The 25076-nt window shown below is 42.3% G+C and overlaps 1 protein-coding gene across 1 annotated transcript in view; it reads right to left on the bottom strand.

The window, feature by feature from the left end:
- Window positions 1-25076, bottom strand: part of WDR46 (WD repeat domain 46) — a 112773-nt gene that overhangs the window by 3446 nt on the left and 84251 nt on the right. Inside the window, exons 13-14 of the mRNA XM_053721884.1 lie at window positions 20880-20974; window positions 17-112 (exon numbers count right to left, since the gene is read on the bottom strand). Coding sequence (XP_053577859.1) covers window positions 17-112; window positions 20880-20974 — 191 coding nt within the window. The remainder of the gene's footprint in view (window positions 1-16; window positions 113-20879; window positions 20975-25076) is intronic.

Below are 25076 nucleotides of genomic sequence, written 5' to 3'. Positions count from 1 at the left end.
TATGACGTTCACTCACCAGTCTCTCCACCAGCTCTGAACGCCTCTGCTCCATTGTGATAGCGTCAACTTCCCCAAGCTGCGTTGGGTCTAGAGTGATTAGCTCTGGTTGGATCTTAAGGATAAAAAGTGACAAATTACATATGAACAAACATCATCTAGTCAGTCCAATAAATAAGTAAATGTCACTCTTAATACTAAGGAAATAGATATAAAAATACTGGGTGATACTCAATGACTTTTCTCTATTTGTCCTGTGACATTTATTAGAATACAGCACACCTAATGTTCTTCTTATTCCTTTTTTATATTCAGTATTATTAGTATAAAATCCAATTGTGCGTGCTCCCATTATATAACATCTGCTGACTAGTTTTATTCCACATATCCTATACTCTATAATCAGATGATAGACAGAGATAGATGATAAATAAATTGACAGAGAAATACAGTATATATGCAATTAGTAGATACACAGGTAGATAATAGATCAATTGTATATTTCGATTTTTGTACTGCCTTAGGCACTGGAAAATCTGCTACCTACTAGCCAGGCCAAAATGCCACTCGCCACTTTTGATCCCACCCACACCAACTATTTAACCCCCACTTTGTATATGTTTATCCATTGTAAAAAGAAAATTTATGCTTACCTGATAAATGAAGTTCTTTTTCGACACGATGAGTCCACGGATCATCATTAATTACTGTTGGGAATATCACTCCTGCCCAGCAGGAGGCGGCAAAGAGCACCACAGCAAAGCTGTTAAATATCACCTCCCTTCCCTCCCACTGCAGTCATTCTACCAAAGTATAGGAGAGAAAGGAAGTAACAAGGTGCAGAGGAAAGAGCCGTAACTCTCTCTTGAGGTTGCTATCCAGCAATCTCTTAAGCAAAATGTAAGATACTCCTCAGCCAGAAAGAAAGAAAAGCAGCCGTAACCTTCTGTTCCTTACGTCTTTCAGAGAAAACCACAGATAAGGAAGAAGATTTACAAAATCCTTAGTCGCCTGCAAGTAAAAAAATTTTCTAAATAGTGCCAAAACCCTTCCTTCCGAGAAGAAGGATTAGGACACAAAGAAGGAACACCAGTCTCCTGATTAACGCTCCAGACAAAAATAACATAATGGTACGTAAAACCACCTTAACTAAAGAAAACTAAGGTAAGGTGACTCACACTGTAATGCCGAGAGCTCCGACACTCTACGAGCAGAGGAAAGAGTAATACAAAACAAAACTTTCCCAGATAATATCTAAGGAATGCATCGGCTCCAATAGAGCCCCCTGAATACTCCTAAGAACTAAATTAAGACTCTAAGGAGGAGCAACTGGTTAGAATATAGGCCTAATCCTGACCAAGGCCTGACAAAACTAATGTACGCCTGGGACTCCTCCAGACGTATATGTAACAAAATAGACAAGGCAGAAATAAGACCCCTTAGGGAACCTGCCCATAAACCCTTCTCCAAACTTTCTTGGAGAAAGGACAGAATTCTAAGAATCCTAACTCTACTCCAAGAGTAGACTTTGAATATAAATATTTACGCCATATCTTATAGTAAATCCTTCTAGTTATAGGTTTATTATCCTGAATGATAATCTCAATGACCGACTGCGAAAAATCACGCTTAGATAAAACTAAGCGTTCAATCTCCAAGCAGTCAGCGTGGGAGAAACTAGCTTTGGATGAAGGAAGGACTTTGAAGGAAAAGACCTTTCCTCAACGAAAATCTCCAAAATGGAAGAGATGCATGACCATCAGGTCTGCATACCAATCCTGCAGAGCCACGCCGGTGCATTAAGGATCACCAACGCCCTCTCCTGCTTGACTCAAGCATGACTCGAGGAAGAAGAGCAAAAAGTAGGAAAAAGGTATGCAAAACTGAAACTCTGAGGTATCGCCAGAGCATCCATCGGAATAGTCTGAGGGTCCCTTGACCTCGACCCGTACTTCGAAAGACTAGCATTTTGCTGAGATGTCATGAAGTCCAAATCCGGCTGGAAATCTACTCCTGGAATGTGTATCGCCGACCTACTGGAACTTCCATGTTCCCTGAGTCTTTATAGAGCCCTGCTCCCCATCCCAGAAATCTGGCGTCTGTAGTCAAAATCACCCAAAAGGTTCCCTGGGAGAGATGATCCTGAGACAACCACCAAGGTAGAGAATCCCTGTCTCCTGCTCCAGCTGTTATCTCTGAGACAGATCCGCATAATCTCTGTTCCAGTGCCCGAGTATGCCTAACTGCTGAGGATTGCGGTGGAAACGAGCGAACGGGATGATGTTCCTTGCCGCAACCATCAGCCCAAATACCTCCACGTACTGAGCCACTGACGGCTGAGGAGAGAACTGAAGTGCTAGGCAAGAATCGAAATCTTTGATTTCCTGACTTCTGTCAAAATAACTCATTGATAAGGAGTCTATTATGGTTCCCAAGGAAACTATCCTTGTAGATGGAACTAAAGAACTCTTTTCCAAATTCACCTTCCACCTGTGAGACCGTAGGAAGGATAACATTTCTGTGTGTGATCCTTGAACCAGAATGTCGTCCAGATAAATAACCACTGCAATGCCCTGCGATCGGAGCACCACTAGCAGGGATCCCAGAACCTTTGAGAAAATTCTGGGAGCTGTGGCAAGCCGAATGGAAGAGCCACGAACTTGAAGTGTTTGTCTTAGAAACTTGTGATGGTCCCTGTGGATGGTAACATGCAAGAAAACGTCCCTTAAATCCACCATGGTCATAAATTGACCCTCTTGGACCATAGGAAGAATGAAACTCGTAGTTTCCATCTTGAAGGACGGCACTCTAACAAACTTGTTTGGACTTTGAGATCTAAAATTGGTCTGAAGGTTCCCTCCTTCTAGGGAACCACAAACAGATTGGAATAGAATCCCAGACCTTGTTCCTGCATTGGAACAGGAACAATCACTCACAGGTCGGAGAGGTCCCGCACACAAAGTAAGAATGTCCGAACTTTAGTTTGTATCCCTGGGACACAATGTCCACCGCCCAGGGATCTTGAACATTTCGAACCTAAGCCCGAACGAAAAAGGAAACCAGCCCCCCACAAGATCTGATCCCGGATCGGAGGAATGCCCTTCATGTTGTCTTTAATTCAACAGCAGGCTTCTTGGATTGCTTTCCCCTAGTCCAAGACTGAATGGGTCTCCAGGAAGGCCTGGATAGCTCACACCTGTAAGGGGAGTGGAAAGAATTTTCGAAAGGAACTAAAATTACTCTGATTTCCCTTTTATTTATTTCTCTAATCCAGAGGGAGGGAATGTCCCTTAACTCCCGTAATATCAGCGATTATCTCCGTCAAACCAGGTCTTTCCCTTGTAAGGAGTCGTAAAAAGATTAGACTTAGATGAGACATCTGCAGATCAAGATTTTAATCATAACGCTCTGTGGCCCAATATGGCAAGTCTAAAATCCTAGCTCCCTGTTAACAAACTGAAGGGAAGCATCTGTAATAATGGAGTTGGCTAAGTTAAAGGCCTTTATCCTATCCTGTATTTCTTCGAGGGGGGTGTCTGAATAGAATCAGACAAGCATTGAAACTAGTATGCTACCCCACTAGTGACGTTAGCACCGTAGGTTACCATTATAAACCCAGATGTACATACATCTTTTTTTTTTTTTTTTACCAACCCCTCTTCTTATCCATATGATCTTTAAAGGAACAACTATCCTCTATGGGCATAGTAGGACTCTGGTTAGTGTGGACATTGCCCCTTTTGCCAAGACTCCTTAATAGAGTCCGCTATAGGAAACATCCCGTTAAAAATAGGGTATGGAGAAAAAAGGGATACCCAGTTTCTCCCAATCCTAGCAATAATCTTTGTAGCCCTTACTGGTACAGGAAATACTTCCACCATGAGGGGCACTTGTTTTGTTTACTGGACTTTTTAGGATTGACTACGCAGTTAGTCTCGAAGTTGTCCAAGGTAGCTAAAACCTCCTTAATTAACAAACGGAGGTGTACAAGCCAAAACCTGAAGAAACCAACTTCAGTATCAGATAAAGGTATTACACTGTCTGAGTCTGAGATTTCCTACTCAGATACTACCAAAGTATCTTCCTCTTCAAGCTTCTGGAAACAAAACTATCGGAATAGCCACTACTGTATCAGAAACCTTTATTTGAATACATTTCCTCTTACATTTTCCCTGCAGCATGGGAAAAGCAGACAATGCCTCAGATAATGTCAATGACAGAGAAGCGATGGAGTTTGAAAGGAAGTGCAGGGCACTGCATGTGTGGGTGATAACATTTTCTGGGACACCCGAGGAGAAAGATGCGGCATATAATGAACATTGTCATTAGACTCCTGAACAACATACGCCTTACAAGAAGTTGGCTCAGAAAAGTCTATCCCTATTTTTTAAATACTCTCACCACATGAGAAACAGAAAGGGATTGGTGGTTCCATATTGGTATCAAAACATAAAGAACAAGAGACACTATGCACGGCCTCTTGGTCCATACTGACTCACAATGGATAAATTAATCAAATAAAAGTCTTACATTTTTTAATAAAAATTAACACAGAATAAACAGTACTGTCTCTTTAAATTTTAAAACGTAAGTTTTTATTTTTTGTGCAGAAAATAGGGTAAATTGGTACACAAATACTGTAGAACCCTTCTACCCCTCAGCTAAACTTTGCTGAGGTTCCCATTTTGCTTTCTGAAACCAGATAGATTCCCTCAGAAAAAGGACCGGAACTCAGCTATAGCGCTGTCCGGTCCTAACGCATGTTTAAACACTGAGGGCTCAATTTAAACTATCAAACTGTCTGATCCTTCCGATAACAGGAAGTGTTAGGAAGTGTAAAGGACGTGGTGCACAACCCAAATTGGAGCCACACATAGCTCCGCCCATCGTGGACGTTTCCAAAGGCAATTTCCTGGTTGCCATTGTAATGTTTAAAGTTAAGTTACCGGGAGTTATCTGCAAAGCCTGGAAATAAACTAAGTCTTCAGTTTCTAGACCGCTGCTTAGCCCTGTGAACAGTGAAACACCACTTCTAATGAGCCTGTCTCCTCAGTCCCAGTGATATAAGCCCCCGGGAGCAGTGAAGAATCACCTAATTATGAGACTCTCCTCAGCCCCAGTGCCTGCTTAAAAAGGTGCCGTCTATAAATCCCCTCCTTTTGCATATAGGAGGCTCCATGTCCCAGGTAAATAAAGTGCTTCACTTCCTCTGGATCCTTTTATTCTTTCCACAGACCCAGAATAAAAAGTGAGCACTTACCTTGTAAATCTGCCTGACAGCAAGGCAGCTCAGCAGGTTTGAGAGGTCCTCTCCCTCACATAGCCCTGTGGAGAAAAGATAAAGACTGAGTAATCTTACTTAGGCTATCAGGATTAGGGCAGCATAAATTACATGGGAGGCGCAGTGAGAATTATGTCCCACAAATTCCCATTTCTCTAAAGCCACCACTGCTCTACTGAAGAGACGGATATGGACTATGGCTACACCCTAGGACAAAGCATCACAATCTTGCACTACTTAAAAAATAAACTCTTGATTGAAGAATCTTTTACTAACACCTAACTTTACCACTTCCTTGCTCTAACGTAGGCAAAGAGAATGACTGGGGTGGGAGGGAAGGGAGGTGATATTTAACAGCTTTGCTGTGGTGCTCTTTGCCGCCTCCTGCTGGGCAGGAATGATATTCCCAAAAGTAATTAATGATGATCTGTTGACTCATCGTGTCATTAAAAAGAAACACCTTATTGTGCAGTCATTTTTAGATATACCATAACAAATTAAATAATGCCACCAAGAGAGTGTAGAAAGAGTGCACTGACAGTCATGGAAGGTCATAGCAGACCTGGAGATTTTGTTCTAATAATTATCATCTCTCCCTTCTCTCTCAGGCCATATCTTCTCTTTACACTCTTTATCCCCCCTCTCTAATATCTCTTCACTCTTTTTTTTTTTCTCTCAACTCTCTCTTAGCTCTATTTTCTCTTCCATTTTCACTTATTTCTCTCTGAACCTATTAACCCTTTTCAGAAGTAACAGTCTAAGCACTAATGGGGTCTCTACAGCCCTAGAGGAATAAAACATTCTTGCCCTTTCATGGATCTATATTATATCTTTAAATAATATTTTTAGCACATGGCCCAAAACAGAATTTATGCTTACCTGATAAATTACTTTCTCCAACTGTGTGTCCGGTCCACGGCGTCATCCATTACTTGTGGGATATTCTCCTCCCCTACAGGGAAAGGCAAGGAGAGCACACAGCAAGAGCTGTCCATATAGCTCCCCCTCTGGCTCCGCCCCCAGTCATTCGACCGACGGTTAGGAGAAAAAGGAGAAACTATAGGGTGCCATGGTGACTGTAGTGTATAAAGATAAAGAAAAAACAGAATTTATGTTTACCTGATAAATTTCTTTCTCCAACGGTGTGTCCGGTCCACGGCGTCATCCTTACTTGTGGGATATTCTCTTCCCCAACAGGAAATGGCAAAGAGCCCAGCAAAGCTGGTCACATGATCCCTCCTAGGCTCCGCCTACCCCAGTCATTCGACCGACGTTAAGGAGGAATATTTGCATAGGAGAAACCATATGGTACCGTGGTGACTGTAGTTAAAGAAAATAAATTATCAGACCTGATTAAAAAACCAGGGCGGGCCGTGGACCGGACACACCGTTGGAGAAAGAAATTTATCAGGTAAACATAAATTCTGTTTTCTCCAACATAGGTGTGTCCGGTCCACGGCGTCATCCTTACTCGTGGGAACCAATACCAAAGCTTTAGGACACGGATGAAGGGAGGGAGCAAATCAGGTCACCTAAATGGAAGGCACCACGGCTTGCAAAACCTTTCTCCCAAAAATAGCCTCAGAAGAAGCAAAAGTATCAAACTTGTAAAATTTGGTAAAAGTGTGCAGTGAAGACCAAGTCGCTGCCCTACATATCTGATCAACAGAAGCCTCGTTCTTGAAGGCCCATGTGGAAGCCACAGCCCTAGTGGAATGAGCTGTGATTCTTTCGGGAGGCTGCCGTCCGGCAGTCTCGTAAGCCAATCTGATGATGCTTTTAATCCAAAAAGAGAGAGAGGTAGAAGTTGCTTTTTGACCTCTCCTTTTACCTGAATAAACAACAAACAAGGAAGATGTTTGTCTAAAATCCTTTGTAGCATCTAAATAGAATTTTAGAGCGCGAACAACATCCAAATTGTGCAACAAACGTTCCTTCTTTGAAACTGGTTTTGGACACAGAGAAGGTACGATAATCTCCTGGTTAATGTTTTTGTTAGAAACAACTTTTGGAAGAAAACCAGGTTTAGTACGTAAAACCACCTTATCTGCATGGAACACCAGATAAGGAGGAGAACACTGCAGAGCAGATAATTCTGAGACTCTTCTAGCAGAAGAAATCGCAACTAAAAACAAAACTTTCCAAGATAATAACTTAATATCAACGGAATGTAAGGGTTCAAACGGAACCCCCTGAAGAACTGAAAGAACTAAATTGAGACTCCAAGGAGGAGTCAAAGGTTTGTAAACAGGCTTGATTCTAACCAGAGCCTGAACAAAGGCTTGAACATCTGGCACAGCTGCCAGCTTTTTGTGAAGTAATACCGACAAGGCAGAAATCTGTCCCTTCAGGGAACTAGCAGATAATCCTTTTTCCAATCCTTCTTGAAGGAAGGATAGAATCCTAGGAATCTTAACCTTGTCCCAAGGGAATCCTTTAGATTCACACCAACAGATATATTTTTTCCAAATTTTGTGGTAAATCTTTCTAGTTACAGGCTTTCTGGCCTGAACAAGAGTATCGATAACAGAATCTGAGAATCCTCGCTTCGATAAAATCAAGCGTTCAATCTCCAAGCAGTCAGCTGGAGTGAAACCAGATTCGGATGTTCGAACGGACCCTGAACAAGAAGGTCTCGTCTCAAAGGTAGCTTCCAAGGTGGAGCCGATGACATATTCACCAGATCTGCATACCAAGTCCTGCGTGGCCACGCAGGAGCTATCAAGATCACCGACGCCCTCTCCTGATTGATCCTGGCTACCAGCCTGGGGATGAGAGGAAATGGCGGGAACACATAAGCTAGTTTGAAGGTCCAAGGTGCTACTAGTGCATCCACTAGAGCCGCCTTGGGATCCCTGGATCTGGCCCCGTAGCAAGGAACTTTGAAGTTCTGACGAGAGGCCATCAGATCCATGTCTGGAATGCCCCACAGGTGAGTGACTTGGGCAAAGATTTCCGGATGGAGTTCCCACTCCCCCGGATGCAATGTCTGACGACTCAGAAAATCCGCTTCCCAATTTTCCACTCCTGGGATGTGGATAGCAGACAGGTGGCAGGAGTGAGACTCCGCCCATAGAATGATTTTGGTCACTTCTTCCATCGCTAGGGAACTCCTTGTTCCCCCCTGATGGTTGATGTACGCAACAGTTGTCATGTTGTCTGATTGAAACCGTATGAACTTGGTCCTCGCTAGCCGAGGCCAGGCCTTGAGAGCATTGAATATCGCTCTCAGTTCCAGAATATTTATCGGTAGAAGAGATTCTTCCCGAGACCAAAGACCCTGAGCTTTCAGGGATCCCCAGACCGCGCCCCAGCCCATCAGACTGGCGTCGGTCGTGACAATGACCCACTCTGGTCTGCGGAACGTCATCCCTTGAGACAGATTGTCCAGGGACAGCCACCAACGGAGTGAGTCTCTGGTCCTCTGATTTACTTGTATCTTCGGAGACAAGTCTGTATAGTCCCCATTCCACTGACTGAGCATGCACAGTTGTAATGGTCTTAGATGAATGCGCGCAAAAGGAACTATGTCCATCGCCGCTACCATCAACCCGATCACTTCCATGCACTGAGCTATGGAAGGAAGAGGAACGGAATGAAGTATCCGACAAGAGTCTAGAATTTTTGTTTTTCTGGCCTCTGTAAGAAAGATCCTCATTTCTAAAGAGTCTATAATTGTTCCCAAGAAGGGAACCCTTGTTGACGGGGATAGAGAACTCTTTTCCACGTTCACTTTCCAGCCGTGAGATCTGAGAAAGGCCAGGACAATGTCCGTGTGAGCCTTTGCTTGAGGAAGGGACGACGCTTGAATCAGAATGTCGTCCAGGTAAGGTACTACTGCAATGCCCCTTGGTCTTAGCACCGCTAGAAGAGAGCCTAGTACCTTTGTGAAAATCCTTGGAGCAGTGGCTAATCCGAAAGGAAGCGCCACAAACTGGTAATGTTTGTCCAGGAATGCAAACCTTAGGAACCGATGATGTTCCTTGTGGATAGGAATATGTAGATACGCATCCTTTAAATCCACCGTGGTCATGAATTGACCCTCCTGGATGGAAGGAAGAATAGTTCGAATGGTTTCCATCTTGAAAGATGGAACCTTGAGAAACTTGTTTAAGATCTTGAGATCTAAGATTGGTCTGAACGTTCCCTCTTTTTTGGGAACTATGAACAGATTGGAGTAGAACCCCATCCCTTGTTCTCTTAGTGGAACAGGATGAATCACTCCCATTTTTAACAGGTCTTCTACACAATGTAAGAACGCCTGTCTTTTTATGTGGTCTGAAGACAACTGAGACCTGTGGAACCTCCCCCTTGGGGGAAGTCCCTTGAATTCCAGAAGATAACCCTGGGAGACTATTTCTAGCGCCCAAGGATCCAGAACATCTCTTGCCCAAGCCTGAGCGAAGAGAGAGAGTCTGCCCCCCACCAGATCCGGTCCCGGATCGGGGGCCAATATTTCATGCTGTCTTGGTAGCAGTGGCAGGCTTCTTGGCCTGCTTTCCCTTGTTCCAGCCTTGCATTGGTCTCCAAGCTGGCTTGGCTTGAGAAGTATTACCCTCTTGCTTAGAGGACGTAGCACTTTGGGCTGGTCCGTTTTTACGAAAGGGACGAAAATTAGGTCTATTTTTCGCCTTGAAAGGCCGATCCTGAGGAAGGGCGTGGCCCTTACCCCCAGTGATATCCGAGATAATCTCTTTCAAGTCAGGGCCAAACAGCGTTTTCCCCTTGAAAGGAATGTTTAGTAGCTTGTTCTTGGAAGACGCGTCAGCCGACCAAGATTTCAACCAAAGCGCTCTGCGCGCCACAATAGCAAACCCAGAATTCTTAGCCGCTAACCTAGCCAATTGCAAAGTGGCGTCTAGGGTGAAAGAATTAGCCAATTTGAGAGCATTGATTCTGTCCATAATCTCCTCATAAGGAGGAGAATCACTATCGAGTGCCTTTATCAGTTCATCAAACCAGAAACATGCGGCTGTAGTGACAGGGACAATGCATGAAATTGGTTGTAGAAGGTAACCCTGCTGAACAAACATCTTTTTAAGCAAACCTAATTTTTTATCCATAGGATCTTTGAAAGCACAACTATCCTCTATGGGTATAGTGGTGCGTTTGTTTAAAGTAGAAACCGCTCCCTCGACCTTGGGGACTGTCTGCCATAAGTCCTTTCTGGGGTCGACCATAGGAAACAATTTTTTAAATATGGGGGGAGGGACGAAAGGAATACCGGGCCTTTCCCATTCTTTATTAACAATGTCCGCCACCCGCTTGGGTATAGGAAAAGCTTCTGGGAGCTCCGGCACCTCTAGGAACTTGTCCATTTTACATAGTTTCTCTGGGATGACCAACTTTTCACAATCATCCAGAGTGGATAATACCTCCTTAAGCAGAATGCGGAGATGTTCCAACTTAAATTTAAATGCAATTACATCAGGTTCAGCCTGTTGAGAAATGTTCCCTGAATCAGTAATTTCTCCCTCAGACAAAACCTCCCTGGCCCCCTCAGATTGGGTTAGGGGCCCTTCAGAGATATTAATATCAGCGTCGTCATGCTCTTCAGTAACTAAAACAGAGCAGCCACGCTTACGCTGACAAGGGTTCATTTTGGCTAAAATGTTTTTGACAGAATTATCCATTACAGCCGTTAATTGTTGCATAGTAAGGAGTATTGGCGCGCTAGATGTACTAGGGGCCTCCTGAGTGGGCAAAACTCGTGTAGACGAAGGAGGGAATGATGCAGTACCATGCTTACTCCCCTCACTTGAGGAATCATCTTGGGCATCATTGTCATTGTCACATAAATCACATTTATTTAAATGAACAGGAATTCTGGCTTCCCCACATTCAGAACACAGTCTATCTGGTAGTTCAGACATGTTAAACAGGCATAAACTTGATAATAAAGTACAAAAAACGTTTTAAAATAAAACCGTTACTGTCACTTTAAATTTTAAACTGAACACACTTATTACTGCAATTGCGAAAAAACATGAAGGAATTGTACAAAATTCACCAAATTTTCACCACAGTGTCTTAAAGCCTTAAAAGTATTGCACACCAAATTTGGAAGCTTTAACCCTTAAAATAACGGAACCGGAGCCGTTTTAACACTTTAACCCCTTTACAGTCCCTGGTATCTGCTTTGCTGAGACCCAACCAAACCCAAAGGGGAATACGATACCAAATGACGCCTTCAGAAGTCTTTTCTAAGTATCAGAGCTCCTCTCACATGCGACTGCATGCCATGCCTCTCAAAAACAAGTGCGCCACACCGGCGCGAAAATGAGGCTCTGCTTATGCTTTGGGAAAGCCCCAGAGAAATAAGGTGTCTAATACAGTGCCTGCCGATATTATAATATCAATAAACCCAGATAAAATGATTCCTCAGGGCTAAATATGTTTTAAAACTGAATCGATTTAGCCCAGAAAAGTCTACAATCTTAATAAGCCCTTGTGAAGCCCTTATTTACCATCGTAATAAACATGGCTTACCGGATCCCATAGGGAAAAAATGACAGCTTCCAGCATTACATCGTCTTGTTAGAATGTGTCATACCTCAAGCAGCAAGAGACTGCACACTGTTCCCCCAACTGAAGTTAATTGCTCTCAACAGTCCTGTGTGGAACAGCCATGGATTTTAGTTACGGTGCTAAAATCATTTTCCTCATACAAACAGAAATCTTCATCTCTTTTCTGTTTCTGAGTAAATAGTACATACCAGCACTATTTTAAAATAACAAACTCTTGATTGAATAATAAAAACTACAGTTAAACACTAAAAAACTCTAAGCCATCTCCGTGGAGATGTTGCCTGTACAACGGCAAAGAGAATGACTGGGGTAGGCGGAGCCTAGGAGGGATCATGTGACCAGCTTTGCTGGGCTCTTTGCCATTTCCTGTTGGGGAAGAGAATATCCCACAAGTAAGGATGACGCCGTGGACCGGACACACCTATGTTGGAGAAATTTTTCAAACCTGATTAAAAAACCAGGGCGGGCCGTGGACCGGACACACCGTTGGAGAAAGTAATTTATCAGGTAAGCATAAATTCTGTTTTCTCCAACATTGGTGTGTCCGGTCCACGGCGTCATCCATTACTTGTGGGAACCAATACCAAAGCTTTAGGACACGGATGAAGGGAGGGAGAAAATCAGGTTACCTAAACAGAAGGCACCACGGCTTGCAAAACCTTTCTCCCAAAAACAGCCTCCGAAGAAGCAAAAATATCAAATTTGTAAAATTTGGCAAAAGTGTGCAGAGAAGACCAAGTCGCTGCCTTACATATCTGATTAACAGAAGCCTCGTTCTTGAAGGCCCATGTGGAAGCCACAGACCTAGTGGAGTGAGCTGTGATTCGTTCAGGAGGCTGCCGTCCGGCAGTCTCATAAGCCAATCGGATAATGCTTTTCAGCCAGAAAGAAAGAGGTAGCAATAGCTTTTTGTCCTCTCCTCTTACCAGAGTAAACGACAAACAAGGATGAGGTTTGTCTAAAATTCTTTGTTGCTTCTAAATAGAACTTTAAAGCACGGACTACATCTAAATTGTGTAACAAACGTTCCTTCTTTGAAACTGGATTCGGGCACAGAGAAGGAACAACTATTTCCTGGTTAATATTCTTGTTGGAAACAACTTTTGGAAGAAAACCAGGCTTGGTACGCAAAATAACCTTATCTGAATGGAACACCAGATAGGGTGGATCACACTGCAAAGCAGATCATTCAGAAACTCCTCTAGCAGAAGAAATAGCAACCAAAAACAGAACTTTCCAAGATAGCACTTGATATCTATGGAATGTAAGGGTTCAAACGAAACCCCCTGAAGAACTGAAAGAACTAAATTTAGACACCAAGGAGGAGTCAAGGGTCTGTAAACAGGTTTGATTCTGACCAAAGCCTGTACAAAAGCTTGTACCTCTGGCACAGCTGCCAGTCGTTTGTATAACAAGACAGGTATAACAAGACAGATAAAGCAGAAATCTGTCCTTTTAGAGAACTCGCTGACAATCCCTTATCCAAACCTTCTTGGAGAAAGGAGAGGATCTTAGGAATTTTAATCTTAATCCAGGAGAATCCCTTGGATTCACACCAACAGATATATCTTTTCCATATTTTATGGTAAATCTTTCTAGACACAGGTTTTCTGGCTTGGACCAGAGTATCTATCACTGAATCTGAAAACCCACACTTGGATAAAAACGTTCAATTTCCAAGCAGTCAGCTGCAGAGAAATTAGATTTGGATGTTCGAATGGACCTTGTACTAGAAGATCCTGTCTCAAAGGTAGCTTCCATGGTGGAGCCGATGACATATTCACCAGGTCTGCATACCAAGTCCTGCGCGGCCACGCAGGAGCTATCAGAATCACAGAGGCCTTCTTCCTGTTTGATCCTGGCTACAAGCCTGGGAAGGAGAGGGAACGGTGGAAACGCATAAGCTAGGTTGAACGACCAAGGCGCCACTAAGGCATCCAATAGAGTGGCCTTGGGATCCCTGGATCTGGACCCGTAGCAAGGAACCTTGAAGTTCTGACGAGACGCCATCAGATCCATGTATGGAATGCCCCATAATTGAGTCAACTGGGCAAACACCTCCGGTTGGAGCTCCCACTCCCCCGGATAGAAAATCTGACGACTCAGATAATCCGCCTCCCAGTTGTCTACTCCTGGGATGTGGATTGCAGATAGGTGGCAGGAGTGATCCTCCGCCCATTTGATGATCTTGGATACCTCTCTCATCACCAAGGAACTCCTTGTTCCTCCCTGATAGTTGATGTAAGCTACAGTCGTCATGTTATCTGACTGGAATCTTATGTATCCGGCCTTCGCTAGCATTGGATATCGCTCTCAGTTCCAGGATGTTGATCGGGAGAAGAGACTCTTCCCGAGACCATAAACCCTGAGTTTTCAGGGAATCCCAGACCGCGCCCCAGCCTGATAGACTGGCGTCGGTCGTGACAATGACCCACTTTGGTCTGCAGAAACTCATTCCCTGTCTACTGGAGCATGCACAGTTGTAATGGTCTTAGATGAATTCGAGCAAAAGGAACTATGTCCATTGCTGCAACCATCAACCCTACTACTTCCATGCACTGAGCTATGGAAGGCTGCAGAATAGAGAGAAGAACTTGACAAGCGTTTAGAAGCTTTGACTTTCTGACTTCTGTCAGGAAGATCTTCATTTCAAAAGAATCTATTATTGTTCCCAAAAAGGGAACTCTTGTCGATGGAGACAGGGAACTCTTTTCTACGTTCACCTTCCACCCGTGAGATATGAGAAAGGCTAGAACAATGTCTGTATGAGCCTTTGCCTTGGAAAGAGACGACGCTTGAATTAGAATGTCGTCCAGATAAGGTGCCACTGCAATGCCCCTTGGTCTTAGAACCGCTAGAAGGGACCTGAGCACCTTTGTGAAAATTCTGGGAGCAGTGGCTAGTTCGAATGGGAGAGCCACGAACTGATAATGTTTGTCCAGAAAGGCGAACCTTAGGAACTGATGATGATCTTTGTGGATAGGAATATGTAGATACGCATCCTTTAAATCCACGGTAGTCATATATTGACCCTCCTGGATTGTAGGTAAAATTGTTCGAATGGTTTCCATTTTGAACGATAGAATTTTTAAATCCAGAATTGGTCTGAAAGTTCCCTCTTCTTTGGGAACTACAAACAGATTTGAGTAAAAACCCCTGACCTTGTTCCACAGTTGGAACTGGGTGTATCACTCCCATCTTTAACAGGTCTTCTACACAATGTAAGAATGCCTGTCTACTTATTTGGTTTGAAGATAAGTGAGAAATGTGGAACCTTCCCCTTGGGGGTAGTTCCTTGAATTCTAGAAGATAACCCTGAGAGACTATTTTTAGTGTCAAGGGATCCTGGACATCTCTTGCCCAAGCCTGAGCAAAGAGAGAGAGTCTGTCCCCTACTAGATCCGGTCCCGGATCGGGGGCTACCCCTTCATGCTGTCTTGGTAGCAGCAGCAGGCTTCTTGGCCTGTTTACCGTTATTCCAGCCTTGCATTGGTTTCCAAGCTGGTTTAGTTTGGGAAGCGTTACCCTCTTGTCTAGAGGCTGCCGAGTTAGAAGCCGGTCCGTTCCTGAAATTGCGAAAGGAACGAAAATTGGACTTATTCTTAGCCTTGAAAGGCCTATCCTGTGGGAGTAGCAAAAAAGATTTGTTCCAGCCACCAATAGTTAAAAAACCTTTATTTCTTCATATAGGGTCTTTTGACAAACATACGTTTCAGACCTGCTATAGGTCCTTAGTCATGTATATAGCAGGTCTGAAACGTTGTATGTTTGTCAAAAGACCCTATATGAAGAAATAAAGGTTTTTTAACTATTGGTGGCTGGAACAAATCTTTTTTGCTACTTGAAGTATTTGCAGGATAAGGCAGATCCTGGGTTCCGTGCCCCACAAGCCACATATCTGTTGGTGCTGTTTTCCACACTTTGCTTTGACTATCCTGTGGGAGGGCATGGCCCTTTCCCCCAGTGATGTCTGAAATAATTTCTTTCAATTCTGGCCCAAAAAGGGTCTTACCTTTGAAAGGGATATTAAGCAATTTTGTCTTGGAAGATACATCCGCCGATCAAGACTTTAGCCAGAGCGCTCTGCGCGCCACAAGTGCAAACCCTGAATTTTTCGCCGCTAATCTCGCTAACTGCAAAGCGGCGTCTAAAATAAAGGAATTAGCTAACTTAAGTGCGTGAATTCTGTCCATGACTTCCTCATACGGAGTCTCCCTACTGAGCGACTTTTCCAGTTCCTCGAACCAGAACCACGCCGCTGTAGTGACAGGAATAATGCACGAAATAGGTTGAAGGAGGTAACCTTGCTGTACAAAAATCTTTTTAAGCAAACCCTCCAATTTTTTATCCATAGGATCTTTGAAAGCACAATTGTCCTCAATGGGAATGGTTGTGCATTTGGCTAGTGTAGAAACCGCTCCCTCGACCTTAGGGACTGTTTGCCATATGTCCTTGCTGGGGTCGACCATAGGGAACAATTTCTTAAATATAGGAGGAGGGACAAAAGGTATGCCTGGCTTCTCCCACTCCTTATTCACTATGTCCGCCACCCGTTTAGGTATCGGAAAGGCATCAGGGTGCACCGGGACCTCTAGGAACTTGTCCATCTTGCACAAGTTTTCTGGGATGACCAGATTGTCACAATCATCCAGAGTAGATAGCACCTCCTTAAGTAATGCGCGGAGATGCTCTGATTTAAATTTAAATGTCACAACATCAGGTTCTTCCTGTATCAGAAATTTCTCCATCTGACAAACCCTCCCTCACTGCCACTTCAGACTGGTGTGAGGGTATGACAGAAAAATTATCTTCAGCGCCCTCCTGCTCTACAGTGTTTAAAACAGAGCAATCGCGCTTTCTCTGAAATGCTGGCATTTTGGATAAAATATTAGCTATGGAGTTATCCATTACTGCCGTCAATTGTTGCATAGTAACAAGCATTGGCGCGCTAGAAGTACTAGGGGTCGCCTGCGCGGGCATAACTGGTATAGACACAGAAGGAGATGATGTAGAACTATCTCTACTTCCTTCATCTGAGGAATCATCCTGGGCAACCTTACTATTTGTGACAATACTGTCCTTACTGTGTTTGGACGCTATGGCACAATTATCACCTATATTTGAAGGGGGAACCACATTGGCTTCCATACATACAGAACATGATCTATCTGAAGGCACAGACATGTTAAACAGGCTTAAACTGGTTAATAAAGTACAAAAACTGTTTTAAAACAAAACCGTTACTGTCTCTTTAAATGTTAAACAGGGCACACTTTATTACTGAATATGTGAAAAACTATGAGGGAATTATCCAATATTTACCAAATTTTCACCACAGTGTCTTAATGCATTCAAAGTATTGCACCCCAATTTTCAAGCTGTTAACCCTTAAAATGTGGAAACCGGAGCTGTTTGCAATTTTAACCCCACTACAGTCCCAGCCACAGCCTTTGTTGTGACTTCAACTATCCCAGGGGGGTATTTCAAGCCTTCTAGGAACTTTTTCAGTGGATACCAGACCCTCTCACATGCATCTGCATGCACTGTACTTAAAAGAAACTGTGAAAAAGTTATGGAGATTAGGCGCTTAATCTGCAAAAGGGATAAAGGTGTGTATGGAGGTCGTTAGCTAAATATGTAGAAAAAACTGGACCTTGGACAGAATAAGTGAAAAATTCTTCTACAATTTATTTTCAAAATAAAAACATGATAATACCAAGATAAAATAAATCACAATCCCTAAGTGTTGCAACACTATATCGATCAATTCATAAAATTTCTAAAATTCAGATATACATTTGTTTCATACACAAATAAAAGGATTTATCTGCTCTTTTGTATCCTTTGTTCAAAGATTTTAGATAGAATATATTCTTTTATTTCAACACAATTAATAATATTTGTCTCTATTTGATATTTTATATCTATATTTCATCAGCTTTAAAATTACAAATATGTAGCAAAAACTAACAATTAGTTAAAACAATTTAAATGCAAGATTATAAATGGTGTCCCCACAATGGCTGTTTACTTATATTGGTTATAATTTTGTGTATCTAAAAAGTTCATCAAAGCATTTGTAAGTAATTGGAGATAAATTACTGAGGGCTGTGTTCTTTATCCTTATATTTATGTTGTGATATATTAAGGTTTCACAGTTACCTCTTTGTATCCTCAGTGAGCTTAATTTGTAGAAAAGGAATGTTCCAAACAGTGTTTAGGGGTGATTTTCTTACCCTCTCTTGTGAGCTGTTACTACTCACGGCTTCCCAGCGGTTCCTATGTGTCCTCAGTTTGACTCTCAGATCTTGATAAAGCCAGGGTTGCTGGCGAAACATGTTGATATCTGTGTGAACACCAAGAAAGAAAAAGCCTGTTTTTTTCCTGCGTACAGAAGTACTTAAGTGCAGGAGATTGAGGAACTACAAACACAAAAGTTAACTTGCGCAAGTTACAGAAACAAAAGGATTGTCTACAGTTTGGTGCTGTAATCAGAGCACTTCTACAAAGACCAGTGACAAGGTAACACAAAGAAAATTACCTACCGGAACCCCTTGTCTGAGAGTCAAACTGAGGACACATAGGAACCGCTGGGAAGCCGTGAGTAGTAACAGCTCACAAGAGAGGGTAAGAAAATCACCCCTAAACACTGTTTGGAACATTCCTTTTCTACAAATTAAGCTCACTGAGGATACAAAGAGGTAACTGTGAAACCTTAATATATCACAACATAAATATAAGGATAAAGAACACAGCCCTCAGTAATTTATCTCCAATTACTTACAAATGCTTTGATGAACTTTTTAGATACACAAAATTATAACCAATATAAGTAAACAGCCATTGTGGGGACACCATTTATAATCTTGCATTTAAATTGTTTTAACTAATTGTTAGTTTTTGCTACATATTTGTAATTTTAAAGCTGATGAAATATAGATATAAAATATCAAATAGAGACAAATATTATTAATTGTGTTGAAATAAAAGAATATATTCTATCTAAAATCTTTGAACAAAGGATACAAAAGAGCAGATAAATCCTTTTATTTGTGTATGAAACAAATGTATATCTGAATTTTAGAAATTTTATGAATTGATCGATATAGTGTTGCAACACTTAGGGATTGTGATTTATTTTATCTTGGTATTATCATGTTTTTATTTTGAAAATAAATTGTAGAAGAATTTTTCACTTATTCTGTCCAAGGTCCAGTTTTTTCTACATATTTAGCTAACGACCTCCATACACACCTTTATCCCTTTTGCAGATTAAGCGCCTAATCTCCATAACTTTTTCACTTTATACACCTTTCTATCTGGGAAGTAGATAGTAGGAGAATAGGGCAAGGGATATTAACTCTTAAGCGCTAGTTTATTTAACCCCCTTTTTTTGTTAAAAGAAACTGTGCAATAATGGCGCGAAAATGAGGCTCTGCCTAATACAGTGAAAGGCCATTCCTGACTGGGAAGGTGTCTAAACTAGTGCCTGGTGATAAAAAACGTTCCCCAAACAATAAAAGTGTGAAGTCCACTTCAAACTTTAAATAAAAACTTAAATAAACAATCGATTTAGCCCTTAAGAGTGTCCACCAGTTAATAGCCCATAATAAGCCCTTTATTCTTTCTAAGTCTAAGAAAATGGCTTACCGATCCCCATGAGGGAAAAATGACAGCCTTCCAGCATTACACAGTCTTGTTAGAAAATGAGCAGAAAAGTCTGCAAACTGTTCCCCCCAACTGAAGTTCTCTCATCTCAACAGTCCTGTGTGGGAACAGCAATCGATTTTAGTTACTGCTGCTAAAATCATACTCCTCTTTTAAACAGAACTCTTCATCTCTTTCTGTTTCAGAGTAAATAGTACATACCAGCACTATTTTAAAATGAACTCTTGATAGAAGAAATAAAAAACTACAACTAACACCACAAACTCCTCACCATCCCCGTGGAGATGCTAGGCAAGGAGAATGACTGGGGGCGGAGCCAGAGGGGGAGCTATATGGACAGCTCTTGCTGTGTGCTCTCCTTGCCTTTCCCTGTAGGGAAGGAGAATATCCCACAAGTAATGGATGACGCTGTGGACCGGACACACCAATGTTGGAGAAAATATATGTTTGTCAGTGCAGCAATAAGAGAATACATTGTGGAAATACAGTGTGCTAACGTTGCTACGTACAAAACCCCACCAGACTTTGGATAGTAATTGAATGTTGATTCAACATTCATTCACTATATTTCACTCACCACCATTAAATTTGCACTCGCCAATGGCTAGTGGAAATTTCAAGCCCAATATATACAATAGATATACATCTATTTGGGCTCATCTTGAAAGTTAAGTCACCTTGTAAGACTTTGAAAACCTCTGGCCTAGGCCAAAATACATAGATATAAAAGTTAGACAGAGATACACAAATATGTAGAAGACTTAAAGGGACACTGTAGCCAAAATATTTCTTTCATGATTCAGATTGAGCATGAAATTTTAAGCAACTTTCTAATTTACTCCTAATATCAAATTTTCTTCTTTCTCTTGGTATCTTTATTTGAAATGCAAGAATGTAAGTTTAGATGCCGGCCCATTTTTGGTGAACAACCTGGGTTGTCCTTGCTGATTGGTGGATAAATTCATCCACCAATAAAAAAGTGCTGTCCAGAGTACTGAAACCAAAAAAAGGCTTAGATGCCTTCTTTTTCAAATAATGATAGCAAAAGAACGAAGAAAATTGATAATAGGAGTAAATTAGAAAGTTGCTTAATATTGCATGCTCTTTCTGAATTACAAAATATTTTTTTTGGGTACAGTGTCCCTTTAAGTAAGTAGATGCATCATTCCATCACATTTTCCTTGAGTTTTTCTTTATTTGGGCCTGATGACCAAAGATTTTGTGCGATATCTCTCTGTGCCAGTAGTAGGTTTGTGATCATCAGCCCTTTGATGTAAGGTCTTGTTCTAGTGATTAGTAATTGACAAACCTCCACCTGTATGTTGCCATTTCTGCCAGTTTATAGCTTGGGTACCTTCCTACTCTTCCCCCCCTCTACCCTTTGCCTCTCTCAGGGTCCCCTCACCTTCTCTAGAAGAGCTTTGACCTCCCATTCTTGACGTTGTTTCTTGCTCTCGTACGGGTTACACTCCATGGCATCGAAATTTGCTTCCCCGGCACCTGTGAATACACAGAGGTTTGTATGAAAGAAGAAGGGGAAAATGGTAAAAGAAGACAAAAAGGGACAGGAAGATAAGACTTAAGAAGGGCAAAGAACTCCGAAATTATGAATAGAAAAACACCATTTAAAAATAAACAAATTAAAAAAACTAAAACCATAAAGATTAAAGGGACAGTCTAGTAAAAATTAAACTCACATGATTTAGATAGGGCATGACATTTTAAACAACTTTCCAATTCACTTTTAATCATCAAACTTGCTTTGTTCTCTTGGTATTCTTAGCTGAAAGCTAAACCTAGATGGGCGCATATGCTAATTTCTAAGCCATTCAAAGCCTCTTATCTGAATGCATATGACAGTTTTTCATAACTAGAGGGCGCTAGTTCATGTGTGCCATATAGATAACATTGTGCTCACGCCAGTGGAGTTTACTTTTGAGAGAGCACTGATTGGCTAAAGTGCAAGTCTGTCAAAATAACTGAAATAAGGGGGCAGTCTGCAGAGGCTTAGATACAAGATAATCACAGAGGTAAAAAGTATATTAATATAACTGTGTTGGTTATGCAAAACTGGGGAATGGGTAATAAAGGGATTAGCTATCTTTTTAAACAATAAAAATTCTGGTGTAGACTGTCCCTTTAACCAACAATGACAAGAGCATAATTGTTTTTCTTGCATCTAAGAGAGGACATTTAAAAACATATTAGATTTTTTTTCTTAATACTTTTTTTTTTTTTTAATGGGTGTTCCTGTACTGAAATAAATTAAAAGCATTCTTTGGTTTTATGCTTGTAAGGCTTCTCACTCTTAACTAATAAAGATACAGATTCAGCATAGAATTTAAAAAAACTTTCCAATTTATTTGTATTATCTTATTTGCTCCATTTTCTTGGTATCCTTTGTTGAAAAGCATACCTTGGAAGGCTCAGGACTTGGAAGCTAGCTGCTGTTTGGTGGCTGCATATATATGTCTCTTGTCATTGGCTTACCACTGCATTCAACTAGTTCTCAGTAGTGCATTGCTGCCACTTAATTAAAGGATATCATGAGAGTGAAGTAAAATTGATAATAGAAGTAAATTGGAAAGTTGTTTAAAATTTTATGATGTATCTGAATCATGAAAGAAAATGGTTGGGTTTCATGTCCCTTTAAGGCACAGTTGCATTTCCTATAATCTTCAAAATAAACAGTTTTAATGCTAACACATTTGATTGGTACTCTTTCATATCCATTAATTTCCTGTCTTTTCCGTCCCTATATGAATGCACTATTCCAGTTTTTCTGGCCCCTCAAACTGAAGCACTTCTTGTAGCCATATTCATACAGACAACACTACCCTCAGGCCTGATCAAGTGTGTTTGAAAGTTATTTTATACTACGGAGACTACATTCGCACAAGGTCTTCCAGCCGCCACTCCGCAAAGGCGTACCGTCCACTCCATGAGTTATAGTTATAGCACCTTACTCTTAAAACAATTCCTTTATTAGGACAAGATGAAATGCATGAAACATTCCGGGCCTTTCAGCCCTTAATCATGCATCTTGTCCCAATAAAGGAATTGTTTTAAGAGTAAGGTGCTGTGGACATTCTATAACTTTTGGATTTTTGTGAGGTTCTGGTAGAATACCCCAGTCTGCACTGGCACACCTGCTGCATTATTGCTGGGAAGCTTTATTTCTACTCCATGAGAAAAAACTGGTGCACACTCCCAAATCTAAGTATTCTCACTGTAAACATAAAAAGGTGAATACTGCTAAAGCTCAGTCCTGGGAGTGTGCAGTGTCAGCAGTTTAACTGCCTAACACGTTTAATAAAAGACTGGATCAGCAAATGCTACAGGGTAACAGCATGTTTTATATTTAGAGCTCCCATAAGCGTCCATGTTTTTTTTTTTTTTTTTTTTTTTTTTAAAAAAGGTGGGTTTATTTATTTATTTTTCATAGTCAAGGGCTGTGGTTGGAAGAACCAGCATAACTTGTTTTGTACATTCCAGATATAGTTTATGTGCTTTAATTCCTATAAATAAATCCTATACTATAAAAGGCCAAGTGTGTTTGTCCGAAGCTGTCATGCGCAGTAGAGACTGCTTGCGAGGACAAACACACCTAGGCCTTCTACTCTGCAGATTTAGAGTGAGTAGCGTGACAGGCCGCCGGGCGTGACGTGGACGTGGCTGTGCGGGACATGGGCGGGGCCGTGCGGAGAGATCAAAAGAGGGGGGGATAGAGCGAGCAAACAAGAGGGAGAGAGACAGCAAAAGAGAGGGGGTAGGGAGAGCAAAAGAAAGGGGAGAGAGAGAGATCAAGAGGAGAGAGTGATCAAGAGGAGAGATAAAGAGAGGGAGAGAGACAGCAAAAGAGGGGGAGGGACAGCAAAAGAAAAGGGAAAGATCAAAAAAAGAGGGGAGATGGAGAGAGCAAAAGAGAGGGGGATGTAGAGCAAAAGAAAGGGGAGAGAGAGAGAGAGATCAAAAGAGGGGAGATACAGACAGCAAAAGAGAGGGAGAGACAACAAAAGAGAGGGGGAGATAGAGCAAAAGAGAGGGAGAGAGACAGCAAAAGAGGGGGAGAAAGTGGAGAGAGAGAGAGCGCAAAAGAGAGGGGAGAGAGAGCAAAAGAGAGGGGGAGAGAGAGCATAAGTGAGGGTAGAGAGCACAAGAGAGGGGGGAGAGAGAGCAAAAGAGGGGGGAGAGAGAGAGCAAGAGAGAGGGGGGAGAGAGCAAGAGAGAGGGGGGAGAGAGCAAAAGAAAGGGGGGAAAGAGCAAAAGAAAGGGGGGAGAGAGAGCAAAAGAAAGGGGGGAGAGAGAGCAAAAGAAAGGGGGGAGAGAGAGCAAAAGAAAGGGGGGAGAGAGAGCAAAAGAAAGGGGGGAGAGAGAGCAAAAGAAAGGGGGGAGAGAGAGCAAAAGAAAGGGGGGAGAGAGAGCAAAAGAAAGGGGGGAGAGACAGCAAAAGAAAGGGGGGAGAGACAGCAAAAGAAAGGGGGGAGAGACAGCAAAAGAAAGGGGGAGAGACACAGCAAAAGAGAGGGAATAGTGAGAGCAAAAGAGAGGGAGAGGGAGAGCAAAAGAGGGGGGAGAGCAAAAGAGGGGGGGAGAGGGAGAGCAAAAGAGGGGGGAGAGGGAGAGCAAAAGAGGGGGGAGAGGGAGAGCAAAAGAGGGGGGATAGAGAGAGCAAAAGAGAGGAAGAGAGAGAGAGAGAGAGCAGAAGAGAGAGAGAGAGAGCAGAAGAGAGAGAGCAAACGAGAGGGGGGGAGAGAGAGCAAACGAGAGGGGGGAGAGAGAGCAAACGAGAGGGGGGAGAGAGAGCAAACGAGAGGGGGGGGAGAGAGCAAACGAGAGGGGGGGGAGAGAGAGCAAACGAGAGGGGGGGAGAGAGAGCAAACGAGAGGGGGGAGAGAGAGCAAACGAGAGGGGGGAGAGAGAGCAAACGAGAGGGGGGAGAGAGAGCAAACGAGAGGGGGGAGAGAGAGCAAACGAGAGGGGGGAGAGAGAGCAAACGAGAGGGGGGAGAGAGAGCAAACGAGAGGGGAGAAAGAGAGCAAAAGAGGGAGGAAAAGAGAAGGGGGAGAGAGAGCATAAAAGAGAGTGGGGAGAGAGCAGAAGAGAGTGGGGATAGAGAGAGAGCAAGGGGTGGAACCGCTGTACTGCAAAAATTGGCCCGTGTACACAGGCTTTAGGATTAGTAAATACATAAATAAATAAAAAAGAAAAACATAATTTATGTAAGAACTTACCTGATAAATTCATTTCTTTCATATTAGCAAGAGTCCATGAGCTAGTGACGTATGGGATATACATTCCTACCAGGAGGGGCAAAGTTTCCCAAACCTCAAAATGCCTATAAATACACCCCTCACCACACCCACAATTCAGTTTAACGAATAGCCAAGAAGTGGGGTGATAAAAAAGTGCGAAAGCATATAAAATAAGGAATTGGAATAATTGTGCTTTATACAAAATCATAACCACCACAAAAAAAGGGCGGGCCTCATGGACTCTTGCTAATATGAAAGAAATGAATTTATCAGGTAAGTTCTTACATAAATTATGTTTTCTTTCATGTAATTAGCAAGAGTCCATGAGCTAGTGACGTATGGGATAA

This window comes from Bombina bombina, chromosome 7, assembly GCF_027579735.1.
Source record: "Bombina bombina isolate aBomBom1 chromosome 7, aBomBom1.pri, whole genome shotgun sequence".
In the NCBI taxonomy this organism is placed as follows: Eukaryota; Metazoa; Chordata; class Amphibia; order Anura; family Bombinatoridae; genus Bombina; species Bombina bombina.
The sequence above is the reverse complement of the archived record's forward strand: the minus strand, read 5'-3'. Positions and strand labels throughout refer to the sequence as shown.